Raw genomic sequence first — 16,354 nt, 5'->3', positions numbered from 1 at the left:
TCTGTTTTTTTTTTTTACATGTAATTTCTTGTCTGATTTATTGAAGAAGATCTAACCCCACAAGTTAAGGCAAAATCTGAATGTCAACTTCTTCGCAAAGCTTCACTATGTTAAGTCCAAGACTGGAAAGTTTTGTGTCTGTAGGAGCTGCTACAGTGAAAATTTCTACAATACTAGAAAAAACACATATGGAGAAAGGTCAAAGCAGTGCTGCAATTCGATCAGGCAGTTTATTTGTTTTCAGGTGAAAGTTTATATGTTCACAGAGAAAACTGTCCCTTAATAAAAATTATTTTTGCCTGCAGTGTCTCCCCTTTAAGATAAATCAACTTACTTGAAGAATATTGTACATATTGTACACCAAGAGCTCCACCAGCTGATTCCACTGATTAGCCCCTGCTCTCTGGTTGAAGGTGAGGTAATCAGTGGAATCAGCTGGTGGAGTTTCTGGTTGGAAAGAAAACCTGCAGCCTCTTGGCCCTCCATGGCACGAGTTGGACATCCCTGGCCTAGATGATCGGTTCAACTCTACTTCAGTGGAGATCTCTCAAAAGCAGCTTCTGGACAAGACAGTTAATAGCGCCAGCTACAGGCCTGGCATGCTTACTACAGCATTTTCATTCCCTCTGCGTTGCCGTGTGAACACACATTTTTTTCACTACGTTTTCAGATGAAACACTGTCGTGTAAACAGAGCCTGAGAGTCCTTCAAGGCCTTTAGGCAGACTCCAGGGGCCTGTACTATGAAGCTGGATTAGCTCTTAGAGAGATAACTTCCCGGATAAGTTTCGGGTTTTCCGCACTACGAATGTGGAACTCTTTTTATCCAGACACGTTGCCCGGGTAACTGATGCTGAACACCAAACCTGGTCCGGAGCAGGTTAAGTTCCAGGATAAGAGCTCACGGGGTGTGACAGATCGCCCGCTGACCAATCGGTTCTCTTGGGCAGGCATGAAAGACCGCTCAGTCACCAATTTGTTTAGCCGGAGTGAAGTCCTCTGGCGCGGGACTGCCCCCTGTCTTTTTGGCCCAACATTTTTTCTTATGGGCTGTGAACAAACAATATCTTACTGATTATCATAACTGAGACATCGTCAGGGAAAAGTAGAAATGTGTGCAAATGGAATCTTTCATGCTGACCACTTTGAAGGATGTTTTTATATTTATCTTTTATTTGCTCCCACCTCCTTTTTTCCCCACTGCTATTGCATCTGCAACACAAACTGCCTATAATGAGCGTTTTCCTTGGGATACGTAGGAAAGTGGACTCTTTCTAATTATGAGGTCGGATATGATGCTGATCACACACACACTGACTGACAACATGAATAAATAAGGACCTAACTGCCCGTGTCGTCACATGATGAGATAGGTCTATTAATATCAGCATTTTGGAAATTTACGCATTCACAGAGTCTGCAATTTTTTGCCAGCAATCCCTCCAGCTTCTCGTGGCCGCAGCCGTGTTGCTCCTGGCCCTGGATGATACTGCGGTAGGCCTACTCCTCATATTGTTGCAGGATTATTTGCTGCTCCTCCGCTGTTAAATAGGCTGCTCTCTTCTCCATTGTGGAAAATGCTCCAAGGCCGCTAACCACGTCCATTTTCTGTGTGCGCACACAGATTCCAGTCGGATTCACTTATCGAGTTGATAACCAGCCTCGCAGTACAGCAGATCTGGATGAAGGAGATCCGGTGAAGTTCAGCGAGTTGTTGCAGAGTTATCCTGGGTGACTTAATCCAGCTTTGTAGTACAGGCCACAGGTGGGCTACCATGAGCCTTTTACTCAGGAGTGGCTTCCTTTGGCCTCTCTAGCATACAGGTCTGAATGGTGGATTGATGCCGAGATTGTTGTTCTTCTGGAAGGTTCTCCTCTTCTCACAGAAGACTGGAGCTCTGACAGAGTGACCATCAGGGGCCAGTTTTTCAAATGTAATCCGACTGGATTTTGGTTATCAGACTGGATCAAATCATTAAATATGGTTTGTTCAAAGGGGAAAGAAGGATTTGGAAACCAGGTTAGATCATGTAATCCAATGCCAGTTTTAATCAAACAGTCAGTTTGTGTTGTTCGAAACTTTTCAGTAGGATCTGGATTACTCTGATCCAAAGAAAAACAGGACAATCCCGATCCCAACAGGGGACTGGATTTCAAGGTGGATTTTCAGGAAGAAATGTAGCAAAAATTTTAAATTGGTGAAATAATTCAACATTTATATCATTTAGTGTGTAGACCTTTGTTTATTCATACCTGTTCAACCATTACAGTGATACAGTAGATGAAGTTGGCACAGGCTACCAATGAAGCTTCTCAGTAATATAGTTTCAGTAGTTATTGGTGGATTGCTGCAGAGATGGTTGTCCTTCTGGAAAGTTCTCCTCTCTCCACAGAGGACCTCTGGAGCTCTGACAGAGGGACCATGGGGCTTTTGGTCTCCTCCCTGACTAGACTCATCTCCTCTGATCCCTCAGTTCAGTTGGGGCCCTGCTCCAAGAAGAGTCCTGGTGGTTCTGGACTTCTTCCATTCTTGGATGATGGAGTCAGCTGGGCTCATTAGGACCTTTAAAGCAACAGAAATTATTCTGGACCAATCCTGTCTCTGAGGTCCACAGACAGCTCCTTTGACTTTATGTTTGGTTTGTGCGCTGACATGCTCTGTCACCTGTGGGACCTTGTACACACAGGTGTGTGCCTTTCCACATCAGGTCCAATCAGCTAAATTTTAAGGTGGATTTTAAGCCACAATACAACAAAAGTACAGCAACAAAGAAAGTAAAAATAGATCAGTTATTCCAACAGACATAGCAAAGTTGTGAAAAGAAGTGAAGCACTTTTAACTTCAGTTATGATAATATAGCTTTGTATGGGGCTGACCTTGGGATATCCTTCATAGTACTTATATTTCTTTATTTTCCAGTAATGTGTTGTCTTATGGTTCAATCTGACCCAAAGCAGAGACTGACACAGGTATGTGAAGCCTCGCTGGCCGGATGAGTAATCCTCAGAGAGATTCAGGAAACACAGGTAAAGGTTGAGCAAAAACACAGCGAGGCACACTGGAACATCTGAACACACACACACACACACACACACACACACACACACACACACACACACACACACACACACACACACACACACACACACACACACACACTCACAGCAACGTGTTACTCAAAAATCCACAGAAAAAATTGCAGAGACACTACCAAGTAGAACGGATTTATCTGGCAGAGCCCTGAAGTGAAGACCAGGCTTTTAAAGGGAAATTGATTATCAGAGTGAAGCTATGTGGTAGCACTTTAGATTACGGCCGGCATCTTACGGTGTAGTTTCCTGTATCTTACAGTGTAGTTTCCTCAACTGTTGGGGTAACTCTCACACATGTACCATGACATTTTGCAGTATCTATGGGGTAGTTACGCCCGCGTCTTACAGTGTAGTTTCCTGTGTCTTACCTTGAACTTTTCAGGGCTGTAATTTTCCTGGACACACGCTTTTGCTGTGCAAACCTTAATGTGCCATTTCCCCTTGAGAATCAGTATGGATACAGATAACGTAGACCAGTCATCTTAAACACTGTAATGTATTGATGAGTATGTGTTTCACAAAATAATGACAAGACATGCAGACGTATAAAATATCTTTATTTTTTTAAAACACACAGAGACCCCACATAGTAATTCACATTTAAAGTAACCCGGCCATTAAGTTTACACTTGTCTTTGCTTACTGTCTAACTGTCCAGTACTTTCACTGCGACAACCCAGCACTTTACCTGTAACTACTGGTCAACATCTGGAACCGGGCTGGATTATAAAGTGCACACTTGTTGGCTGAACTTTCTTTCTTTCTTTCTTTCTTTCTTTCTTTCTTTCTTTCTTTCTTTCTTTCTTTCTTTCTTTCTGTTCATTTTCCTTTGTCTTCTTGTTTTTCCTCCTTAGTTCCTCTGATGAGGAACTTGGGGATGAATATTGAAATGAGACTTCCATGTCTTTCTTTTTTGCTGTTGCTAGTAATGAAGAAAAAAACAAAGCATTTTAATAAAATACTGTGTGCTAACACTCAACACTGCTTCCAAGTCATTAATGTGTTACACACACACACACACACACACACACACACACACACACACACACACACACACACACACACACACACACACACACACACACACACACACACACACATATACATATATATTGAATTTAGGATGTAACACAACAACGTGGAAAAAAAATGAAGCACTGTGAATTTATTCTGGATGAACATATCTATTAGGCTGCACCACGAACGTTTTTTGAATAATAGTTTAATAAGAAATATATTAAAATAAAAACTATTGAAAATACTTATATTTCAGCTATAAATAAATCATTTTGTTTATAGGGCGTGCACTTTCTGGTGAATTAGCCATGATAAAAAAATAAAACAGTTTTTGGTATTTTACTTGATGCTTTAGAGTTGTGATTGCAAACACCTTACACTTGGTGGTCTCACTGTTAAACCAATATAGTAGTATGTAGTTTGCACATCCACATTTATCCACCACAGTCGCGTTTCAGAGTCCCGGAAGGTAGTTTGCGCATTTTCACATCATTCATGAAAGCGGCATTAAGCGGATCAGTCTTGTAAAAGTGTCAAAGCGGCAGTGTGTTCTCTCCCTGGAGTAGATTTCTGATCACTTGCTCTGCACTGCCTCCCTGAGGAGGTTTTAACAAAAAGCCAAGTGCATCATGTAGCGCTCCTCAGTGCGCTCTCTTCCTCACGGCACCACTATCGTCCCTCTATCTCTCAGACACAGCTTCCAGTCTCTGCCTCTCAGATGGTAATTATTTTTCTCATTTTAGCCTACAATTAGTGTCCTGTCTTCCTTCAGCAACCGTGGGACACCGGTGAAATTCATCAAGAGTGCGCCCTGCCTTTGTTCGGATATCTTTTTAAATATTAACAAGTTGTCATGTCATCTTTGACTGAAAGAGGAGCCAGATTTGCTGCCTAAATCAGAGGAACTCACAGGGTAAGTCAGGTTCAAACATTATAAACAGGTTCTTTCGTGTTTGTGGTGTATTAAAAGGTTTTTTGGGAGTTTCTTTAAAGAGTTATTGTTTTTCACTGCAAGAATAACATTTGGGTGTGGTTACCCGCGTCGATTGATGCTTAATTTCCCGCTGCCAAAGCCCACATACATCTTGTGTAAACCGGTTCATGTCTCAGTACGCAGAAGTGCAGCATCATTGCGACCCCGCCGGGTTTTCTCCAACTGTTAACGGGAAAGCCTGTCAGCCGAAGGAGCCCCGTGCCCCTGGTGGTGCCGGGGGGTCCCGGGACAACCCACATCGGAATATGTGCCAGAGAGCAGACTCCGTCCCGTCGTACAGGGCTCTGACAGGAACCGTGGGAGACCGCATCAGGAGTACCTTGTCGTCTGGGAGCTCAGCTTTCTGCGGAGTCAGCATGTCTCAGAACCCCGGCTTTAGGAGGTGTGAGAGGAAAGTTACGTTCTGTGAAAAGTGCTCCGCCACCCTTGTTGCTCTGAAGAAACAAGCGCTGAGCCTGGCTGTGCACCATCACTTCTCCTGCAAGGTCAGTGCTAAGAAAGCTGGGTGCAGCACATAGGTGCAGCCGCGCACAGCGCTCCTAACATTACGGTGGCCCTAAGAGCAAAACACATGCAAAAAGACAAAACTTTTCAGCTTTTCAGTCACAGCTGAGTGTTTGTCTTTACATAATCCAAAATAGTGCATTTTTGTCGTTGCTGTGTGGTTATTTTTTATAGTTATGTTGATGTGTTTAAGTATAGCTTCTTTTATGTGCTGAAGGAGATTAGAGTGATTGTACATAAGTGTTTTTTGAAAGATGGAATGACAGCTCTTTCACCCCTAAATTCCACCGTACGCGCCATGTAGCACCGCAGAGTGCCATGGTCTTACTCCGATTGCCAAACTCCACTGGAAGGGGGGGCTGGAGGGCTGGTCCTTGGAGAGTCACAGGCTCTTGTGTGAAAAGCGATATCACATGATCACCATCCACTCCCGTAACTTTTGATATGTCAGTCCACACCTTGTCCTTTCTGCCTGTATAAAAAAGGATGTTTGGGATCATACAGAATGTAGAACTTCTCCACTTCCAAGATCAGCTTCTCTTTATCCATGGCGTCCTGTTGCATCTGGGACCCTTTACTGTTTACCTGATGCACGCCTCCAGATGTGACGTATTTATAACATATTGGGTAAATTTACTTTGAGAGTTCGTGCATTGTGTTTTATTTAGAATCTTCAGGGTGCTTCACATGGTGACTTCCTGTCTAGTGTTTTCATATCTACAGTAAATTTACGAAGTTTGGAAGCTGCCGCAGAACCTGAAGCCTATTTGTCGCGCCTGGGTGCACGTCGGCGCTTCAGCAGACTGGAATTTTCCTGATTGATTACAATGGAAGCTAAGTGCTCCACAGTACATTTCAAGGACGGGGCGTGTGGTGGAATTTAGGGGTCGGCCTTCCCCACACCACTGTTGTGTGGTGTAGGAGAGATATAACATTTTGAATGGATTGAAAATGAATCTCTTGCGAGGAAGTTACCTTCATTTATTTGTTCAGTGATGAGAGTTGATATTTTGCTGGAAAAACGTCGTAACGATATGCCAGTCGCTAGCATATCAATGCAATTTCCAATGTACGTTAGCATCAAGCTAGCGCCAAGTGCTCTAAAGCATTTTGGTAGATTAAGAGCTATACAACATGTTGAAAGTATGAAATAGGAATCTCTTGTAAGACAGTTTTTTTATTAAGCCATTATTGGACTTTAAGGGAGATCTTTAGCATCCCTGTTTCTACCCTTTACTTTTATAACAGTACAAACACATTAAGTGGTACCTGGATGATTCTCCATATATTATCGAAAGACACCTTAGGCAACTCCAGCAGACACCTTATTCATTTCAACTCTGCCACCATAACACTGTCTACTGTCACTTTCTACTCCTTCTTTCGGTAACAGGAAATGCTAAAGCCACTTCACGTCAACATGGAGCAATCTGTGCATATATGTCTCATACAATGTTAGATAAAAAAAACACTTTTCACATCATTTCCCAATACAACTGATGGAAAAAGAACCATAATAGAGCTGTGACTGAAAATCCCCAGCAACGAAAAATGTGTCAGCAGATGTACATCACTTTTAAGTGTCCTCTGGAAACACTTACGTTGTGTTGTGTATTTGCAGTGTGTTTTTCTGATGTGTTGTGTTGTGGTGTTTGCAGCACGTTTTCTAAATGCTGCACACGTGTTGTAAAATCAATGAAGGTGTTTCTTATTTTGCTTGTGTTTTGTCTTTTTGCGTGTGTTTTCTTAAGATGCAGCACTGTGAGCTCCCAGGGCCACCGTATAACATCATCATATGATACACTGCATTGTTGCTTGTGTGGGTGTACAATGAGTTTTTCAGGAAATGCTTCTGACTCTGTTTTAACATTTCCAAACTGGAGGAAACAGCAAACTGATTCCTTTTTAAAATATTTTCATCTTGCAAAAATCAGCAGTTTTCATTTAGAGACCAACTAAAACGGCCTTTTTAACCATTTTCTCACAAGTGCTGTGTGAGAGTCATTTAAATGTGTTATAATAGTCACTCAGTGATGTCTGTTTTTACAGTTTGGCGTCTGGAAGGTGTGCTCACCACCCATCTGTGCATTTGTCACCACTAACATCCATCAAAGTCCCTCCAATCGACAAAGTGAACCAGTGCCATTTCTCTGCGAGTGGTTTAAATGAATATTTCATCCCCAGCATCGTGTGTTGTCTCCACTGTCCTCTCCATGGACAGAGGGAGCACTGGTTATTTCTGTCTGTCTAAAAGGGATGGGGCTCAGTGAGCAGCATGTTTATAAGAGCAGACAGAGACCGCAGAGCACATTTTTTCAGAGGGCAGTTATGCTATCTTGTGGCCACAGACACAGTCAGAACAAATTTGATAATTGGACCAGCTCCCTGCAGGTTTATTGATCTGAGAACAGTTTCACAAAAGCATTGTGGCTATATGCTGTTTTTGTAAAGACCAGAAGGCAGAGTAGCTGAGATTTAAAGTCTCATCTGTTGACAACAGGTCATGCTTTCATACAAGCTTCTGTCATTATTTGTCCAAATGCCAGCCTGTGTTTCTGGTTATCAAGCTCACTTGATGCTGAGGATAAAGGAAACCTGGGTGTGCTGTACATGTGGCTCAGTGACCTTTTGATCCCTTGATGCCTCAGCATTTTATTTTTCCATGATTCTTAAGAGCTCCTCCAGTATTCCTTGGGAGGAATATGGGTCACTGGCAATGTGTGGGCAGTCTGCAGGATAGATGGAGAGAGGAGGGAGGGAGGAGGAAGCTAGTCCATAGGATGTTGGTGGATGTCAAGGACAGACCAGACTGGACACGTCCCAAGAATTTCTTTTTCAAACTCTAATGCAAATTAGTTTGATTTTTTTATTCCGCTAGATAGAAAAAACACAGATAAAGAAATTAGAATTTAAAAGAATGTTTAAAAAAAATTAACGTGATTAATTTTGAAAAAGAGGTCTGAATTAGGTGCTAGTTTTCCCAAGAATTTTGAAATTTGAAACAGAGTGATATTTTTTTTCCTCAGTAATAAGGTTAAAGCCTGAATTCTGACATCAGTCTCTGAATTCCATGACATAAAGCCACAAAACTATGGTTGAATTCATGACTCTGAGCTCAAAGTCAGAACTCTTATTTTGATCTTCATCTCAGAGCTCTGTTAGTGTTTCTTGTGCGGCTCACTTAGAAAAATATGTGAAAGCAGAGGGATTCTAACACACCTTGTGACAGATGTTGAAATTGTGCTCAGCGTTAGTCTGACAGATAAACTCCTATTACAGTAACGCAAACTTTTTTAATCTTGTGATAATTTTGAAAACAGTCGTTGAAAATATTGCATCTATGCTTTTTTTTGTATCACTTATACCAAAGCTTTACCACCAGTCTTTGACTTTACTGTAGGAAAAAAACATGAAGATATGTTATTTTACCTTATATCTGCTGAATATCATGTCTCATCCCCGAGCTGCAGTACCTAACGTTTGGTGTTTTACTTGTGATGACAGGAGCAGCAGTCCTGAGTCCATAATTACTTTGCTAAGTGCCAGGATAGCTTGTAGTGCCTTCCAACAGCTTAGTTTCTAAGTGCTTAGTGATCAATTACATCTCCAGCCAGAAATCAAACTGAGCAGATTAGCTTAGCTATTAGCTTTGTAATCATGTCTTGAGGCCTGAGCTGAATCTCACTAGTTTTTTCTTTTAGAGAGCTTAAGTCAAATACAAATATGTTTTTTCTTAAAACCCTGAACAGCAGAGTTTGGTTTGTGATCTTTCATGTGAAACCATCTTTGACTCTTGTGGTCTCATGCAGGACACCAATGACCTGTCGGTGTTTCTTCACGACAACCTTCGAGTCCATGGACGCTCCACCTTTGAGTCCAGTGACTCTGAGAGGGATCTGGGGCAGTGTGGGACCTGTGGTGTGAATCTGATCCAGCTCAAACAGGAGGCGGTGCACTTGGCTCTCAGCAGGGGTCAGTCGTTAGCGAAGCCCTCCTTTGAACCCAGCTTTAGCTTGGGGACACTGCTGGGACACAGTGAGGCAAAGTATGGAGACAGAGGCCGTCGGGAAGCTGCCACAGCAGGACATGAGCCACGCAGTCTCACCCAGAGTCCACACAGCCCAAGAAGTCCAAGGACACCTCAGAGGACCCCCCAGAGGACCCCTCAAAGGACTCCTCAGAGTACCCCTCAAACCCTCAGACGGAGGGGACCAAAGTCCCACAACTCTGACATGGAACGCTGGGTGGAGAAGCAGCAGCAGCTGGTGGCGTCCAAATCTGTGTCCAACACTGATGGAGTCACCATGTACCCTTACAGCCAGGTACTCCTATCAGCCTTCTGTGAGCTCCTAAAACCCCCTTCAGATCCCCCCCCCCCTTTAATGAGCTGTATGTGTAAAGTACATCTTTATGGGTTAGCGTGTCAGCAGAGCTATGATTCATGGGACCTAATCAGAGCCTCTTCAGATCACATGGCCCAGGACGTTGCTTAAAACTACTTCTGCTAATGGAATGGAATTGGGTCATGATTTACCCCTGTCATAAAAACAACGAGCAGTCAGAAAGCACTTGTGATCAATGGGGGGATGGCTGTATTTAACAGGACAACTGCTGAAATATGCATTACTGTGATGAAAGCCACTTACCCCTCAGTCTCTAATGAAAAATGTTATTAACGAATATAAGGTGAGGGAGTTTAACATGTTTTATATCAGGTTACTGTTTCAGCATGGCTCTGCTAATAGAAGCTGCTGTCTTCATACACAGAGTTAGAGAGAAGGTGTCCCGTTGGGGTTTTTCACAGCACAGGAGCATGTGTGGAGAAAAAACACACAGATAATGTCAAAAGTACAAATCTATGATGTTCTCAGCTTCAAATGTTCTACCACACTTTGAATGGTGGGGCTGACAAACCTTTGACAAATATCAAAGTTACAAAAAGCAGATCAGATCCAGCAGATCAAACAGTGCTGCTTGAAATGCCTCTGAACACCAAAGTAAATCAGAGCAACAAACTGGGGACGTAGTGGGTATGAGCAGAGATTTGTGTCACTAGAAACTGAATTTGAATGGCTATATTGAATTTAGAAATTATGATCTGAATTTGATGTTTTGAAACTGAATCTATTTGCTTTGAAATTGAATTTAACCAATTCAAAAATTCAACTCTTTTCAACCCTTTGGGCTCTAATTTTGTGGCGCAGTGCAGGGGGCGCAAGCCTGGCACACCCTGCGCAGTGTTAATTTTGTGCGGTGCACCGCCGTGCACTGCCAATTTGACAATTTGGTAGACCGTCCGCGCAGAGATGGGTGTGACGGTGCACCAGGGGGAAATGTCGGCATATTCATGTTGGCGTAGTGACAATTTTGTGCCAAAAACAGTGCAGAAAGTGCGCTGAAAGCTCGCCAGCTCCAACCTGGTCTATCCTCGGCGCAAAGCGGAGCGCACCCTCCGCAGCTGTAATTTGGTGACAGGCGCACGTGTGTGCACATGTCATCAAAGCCTCAGAGGCAGGTTTCTAGAGTGTCAGGCACATTTTAATGCAATAAACAATCACAGCAATCACTATTTAATGTAACCGTCTGAACCAGCATATACATTTATATCTATATTAACTGTCCTTTCACATCTGATGTCAGATTAAAGCCATTTGTCATAATGGGAAGTTAACCTGACGACAGCTGGAAGTTTGAGGCACATCTTACAATTAAACAATAAGCAGCCTTAACATCTAATACTGAGTATATATCTGGCTTCTCTCATTTCATTTAATTCAAAGAAAAGAGGGAGAGAAAAGACGAAGAAAAAGTGACAAAATAAATGTATGTCACTCAGGATTTACCTTTAGAGCCCTTAATTTCAAAGTACAACATTGAGTTTCAGTTTGCACAATTCAGATTCTGTCTTGATGTCATCTACGAGGAAGAGCAATCGAGCACAGATTCACAGAAATCCTCTTCACATCATGGAATTTAAACTTTTGCAGACTGGAAGAGGTTTTCTGTGATTCTGAGCTTGATTCCTCTCCCTCACAAATAACGATGACCTGTTGGTCGTGCCGCGCTGAACTGGAAACTGAATGGTAAGACTTTGTCCGAATTGTGCAAAAATTGAATTGTATTAAGTATTTTTGAATTTAAGGAAAATAAAGAGTTAAATTTTCAAACAAAATTCATTCATTTGTAAACCTTATGTTCAATTTCAGATCATGCTTTTCAAGTTTAGTCTCTGGTGGCACAAATCTCAATAAAATATCAAACTACAACAGTGGTTTTGTTTAACCGTGAGAGCTCCTCCATTGACCTTTAACCTGTCCTCCAGTATAAAGCGATGTGATTGGCCTGACTGGAGCAATAAAAAAGCGCCAGTGCACAAAGGAAACCCAACTTGGCTTTGCTAGACTGTATGAGACAAAAGCAAGGTGGATCCAGTCAGAGAAATCGTAAGAGAGGAGTTAGAGCAAAGGACAAAGATGGAGAGAGGAGACAAAAAGGGAGGGTGGAGGGGAGAAGGATCATTGAAGGAAGGACGGTTGAGCGGTTACAGACAAGTGGAACCTCCAGAGATGAGCCAGAGAGAGGCAGACAGAGGAAGTCAGGAGCAGAAGATGGGTGTCAGAGGTATTAACTGGAGGACAAGAGGAGTGGAAGAGGGAGTATCCACACATTATCCAAATGAGCCTGACTTACATAGACTGGGCATTAACATCGTCATGCCTCTGTTCTCCTTCCACTCTTCTTGTAATTTAGTGTAAACCTGAGTACGGCACTGATTGGCTCTGCATGTCTGAACCTGATTAAAAAGACCAACCCTGGGCTGTGCTGGGAAAAGAGAGACTGAGACATCTCTTGGTGGTGTGTGAGAGCTCTGTGAGATGTTGGCTGTGAAGCCTGCAGCCAGGCTTGGTGACTTCATGATGAGCAGGAGCATGTTATACCATGTCACAAACACACACACACACACACACACACACACACACACACACACACACACACACACCCACACACACACACACACAAACACACACATACACACACACACACACACACACACACACACACACACACACACACACACACACACAAACAAACACACACACACACACACACACACACACACACACACACACACACACACACACACACACACACACACACAGACACCCTGTAGTCATGGAAGTGTATGCTTTCTGCATCTCTTTTCGGCTCTGAGCCATGTCTTAAGCCCATGAAGCAGTCAGTGCAGCCATGGCAGACTGCTCCTCACACCCAAAGATTACACAGTGTGTTAAACCCACTGCACTGAGCTCCAGACTGAGACAGGCGCACCCACGAGGTCCCCAGAGGATTACCCTGGATAATAGCCCCTTTTGAAGGGGCTGCAGGAGTGCAATTACACATTTGGATGTTTATAATGAGCGTTCTCCCCCAGCAGGCTGCAGATGATGCTACGCTGGCCTGTGGTACTTCTGGGACTGTACAGACCAGCTCAAAGATCCCCCACATTTCCAGAGTGGTAAACATCGCCAACACGGCTGCCATGTCTCTTTTAGCCAGGTAAGAAAGTGTGCCGTCCTGAATCAAAACACCCTGCATGAGAATGTGTTCAGAACACTGCTGCACGACTCTTTCTGATCAAGCCACAAGTGCTGGTGAAATAACACGCCACCTCCCTGTTTCTCTGCAGGGCAGCCGAGAAACTCAACCTGACATTGAGGAAAAAAGGCCAGGCCTCGGATCCAGCTCCCGCCCATTTTTCCACATGCTTCAGGGAGCTGATCCAGAAAAACCCACTGCCTGCACCCTCCTGCCTGCTCCAAGCTGCCACCAGGACCAAAGACTCGCCTAATATTGGCAAGGTAGACGCACTGAGCCTCAAATTTGCAGTAGATGTAGATTTTTCAGTGGCTCACAGATGGTTTGGTACAGATTGCTTCCTAAAGGCTGCTCAGTTCTCTAAATGAACCATATAACTCTAAGATCTGCAGAGATCATAGTTCTTTAAACTTCACCAGGATAGATTTTTAACCTCGGTGAGTCTGTTCTGGGTCCAAACGATTTTAAAAGAGCATTCACACGCAGGGATTTGCTCTTTCAGTGATCGCAAGCAGGTGACGCAGCCCTGCAAAGCTTAACATTGCAAAGCTGATCGGCTTCGTTTCACTGTTTCAGGAACAGACAGGCAACGTCACAGAGACTATGTTCAGTTACAGAGTTCTGTGTCTCTAAACTCCTAAAAAACATCTCAAGATGATGAGTGGAAGGACGGGCCTTAAGTATAGTAGGCAGTATGCAGTGCCTACTACTTACTACTTTCATACACAGTATGTAGTAGAGGAATTTCAAAAACAGCCTGTGTTTTCCTTGTGACATCACACTTATGTCTTTGCTCCAGCGGTTTCCATGGTGACGGTAAATCTCCATTCATTTAAATGGGAGCGAAACCCCCCCCCTAAAAAACACAATAAGTGGCAGCCATCTTGAATTTAAAGGTTGAATGGATTACCGGGAACTATATTTGCCGACACACCGGCGTTTCCTGAGAACAGACAAAGAAGTAGAAGACAAAGAAGTTGGCGAAGAAACAACAATAGTTGAGTGGAAATTGTTTAAAGAAAGAGAAAGTAAGTGAGAATGTTAGTGTTTAATGTCACTATGTGTACTTTCTACAATTTCCACTCCACTATTGTCGTTTCTTAGCCAACTTCTTCGTCTTCTTCTTCTTCACCAACTTCTTCGTCTTCTTCTTCTTCGTCTGTTTTCAGGAAACGCCGGTGTGTCGCCAAATATCGTCCCCGGTAATCCACTTCCGTTGCAGCGTGCCTTTTTTATTTGCAGCATTAACTTTTTAATTTGCTGCAGTGTTTCTTTTATTTGCAGAGGCATTTCTCTTTTTTATTTGTAACTGCGTTTTTTTTGTTTGTAGCTGCGTTTTTTTTTGTTTGCAGCGTCTCTTTATTTGTAACAGCGGCTTTTATTTTTGTTTGCAGTGTTTCTTTATTGTTTGCTGGTACTTTTGTTTGCATCGGTGGCGGGTCTCGGCCAGTATACAAACCTCGTAAATTCACTGTCGACAAGAAAGCACTAGACAGGAAGTCACCATGTGAAGTACCCGGAAGATTCCAAATAAAACACAATGCACGAACTCTCGGACGTAAATTTCCCCAATATGTTATAAATACGTCACATCTGGAGGCATGTGCATCAGGTAAACAGTAGGTCAGAGGGTCCCAGGCGCAACAGGACGCCATGGATGAAGAGAAGCTGATCTTGGAAGTGGATAAGTTCAACATTCTGTATGATCCCAAGCATCCTTTTTGTAATGATACAGGCAGAAAGGACAAGGTATGGACTGACATATCAAAAGTTAGGGGAGTGGATGGTGATCGTCCGATATCGCTATTCACACGAGAGCCTGTGACTCTCCAAGGACCAGCCCTCCAGCCCTCTCCCCTCTGGATTGTGCGTGCTGCTTCCAGTAGGGTTTGACAATCGGAGCAAGACCACGGTGCTCTGCTGCGCTGCGCTGGCTGTGGTGGAATTTAGGGTTGAGCGTGTTAAAGCGCTGAGACGCTGCGGGGATGAATGAAAAGGAGGTCGAGCCAGTTACCTGTGATAGGTAGCTGATTCTGGATAAAAGATGAGGGAATTCTAGCTCATATTTTGTCAATGAAATGTACACACAGCAGTACATATCACCACTTTTTGGGGGGACATTTTAGGGGAAGCTGAGCTTCCCTTGCAGTCTTAAAACAATCGCCACTGTGAGCAGAAAGAACTGTGTGCAGCCTGGACTGTTAGTTTTCGGGACAGTACCATGAGGGACATCTATCAAGCAAACTAAATTGCAGCAGTACCACACATTAGTGGTGACTGTGGTCTTAGCATCCATAATAAGAGCTGAGAGTGCGTTTGCTACCCTGTAGCACAACATTAGCTCCGCCGAGGGCTTCCGCGATAAGTAGTCACATCCGTCCAAACAAAAGATAACATTGTGTATATTAAACAAGCTTCACGTGAATTATATTTCCATATATCTTCTCTTCAGTGTCTCTGATATTATTTACTCATGTGTGTTAACTAAGTTGCAATTTTGCATAATATGGGACCTTTAAATTTCTTGTTTAAATTTCAACCTACTGCTCTAGAAAGGTTTGGACGTAAAAACCAGATGGTACGGTTCAAAAGAAGTGTTAAGTTAGATATCAGGGTTTTTTCCAAAAAAAAAAATTCCCCCACAATATATGTAAACAAGAACCACAACAAATCAACGAGGGCTCTTCAAAAACCAGGAGCCAACGAAAAAAATCCAGAATCCACCAAATCCATCCAAATGCTGCCAGACTGGTTCGCAGACAGAGACTCTGCCCCAGATTACTGCCAAGGCCAGTTTGATCCCACATTGAGCCACATTTTACCTGAAATCCAGCAGTCCTGACTGAAGTTCGGGATATCCTTTTGAAGCGGACTTCACCTACTTGCCAGCCCTGATTGGTCTGAGTGGCTGCCAAGCTCCTCAATCATTCCTCTCCACTCGGCAGAGGGAGAAGAACACACACGCACACATGCACAGAGAATGATGCCATGCATTAGCTGAGAACCCGGTAGACATTGCATATTGTTGGTTTTACATTAGCTGAAGTTTGAACTCAGACAAATGAATATGAAGTACAGTGTAAAAAACAAACTATATATATAAAAAAAACTAAAAAAACGGTAAAAGCACTGGCAGCAAAGTTTCCGGATG

At 43.2% G+C, this 16,354-nt stretch overlaps 1 protein-coding gene across 1 annotated transcript in view; it reads left to right on the top strand.

Annotated features, from left to right (window-relative positions):
• The first annotated feature begins 4,768 nt into the window (after window positions 1-4,768).
• Window positions 4,769-16,354, top strand: part of kif26bb (kinesin family member 26Bb) — a 31,525-nt gene continuing 19,939 nt past the window's right edge. Inside the window, exons 1-5 of the mRNA XM_074685416.1 lie at window positions 4,769-5,022; window positions 5,220-5,588; window positions 9,417-9,929; window positions 13,040-13,164; window positions 13,295-13,466. Coding sequence (XP_074541517.1) covers window positions 5,349-5,588; window positions 9,417-9,929; window positions 13,040-13,164; window positions 13,295-13,466 — 1,050 coding nt within the window. The 5' untranslated portion in view covers window positions 4,769-5,022; window positions 5,220-5,348. The remainder of the gene's footprint in view (window positions 5,023-5,219; window positions 5,589-9,416; window positions 9,930-13,039; window positions 13,165-13,294; window positions 13,467-16,354) is intronic.

Source organism: Halichoeres trimaculatus, unplaced genomic scaffold, assembly GCF_033239565.1.
Source record: "Halichoeres trimaculatus isolate MK-OKI-2021-1 unplaced genomic scaffold, fHalTri1.1 fHalTri1_scaffold_13, whole genome shotgun sequence".
Lineage (NCBI taxonomy): Eukaryota > Metazoa > Chordata > Actinopteri > Labriformes > Labridae > Halichoeres > Halichoeres trimaculatus.
This window is presented reverse-complemented; position numbering and strand designations above follow the sequence as displayed.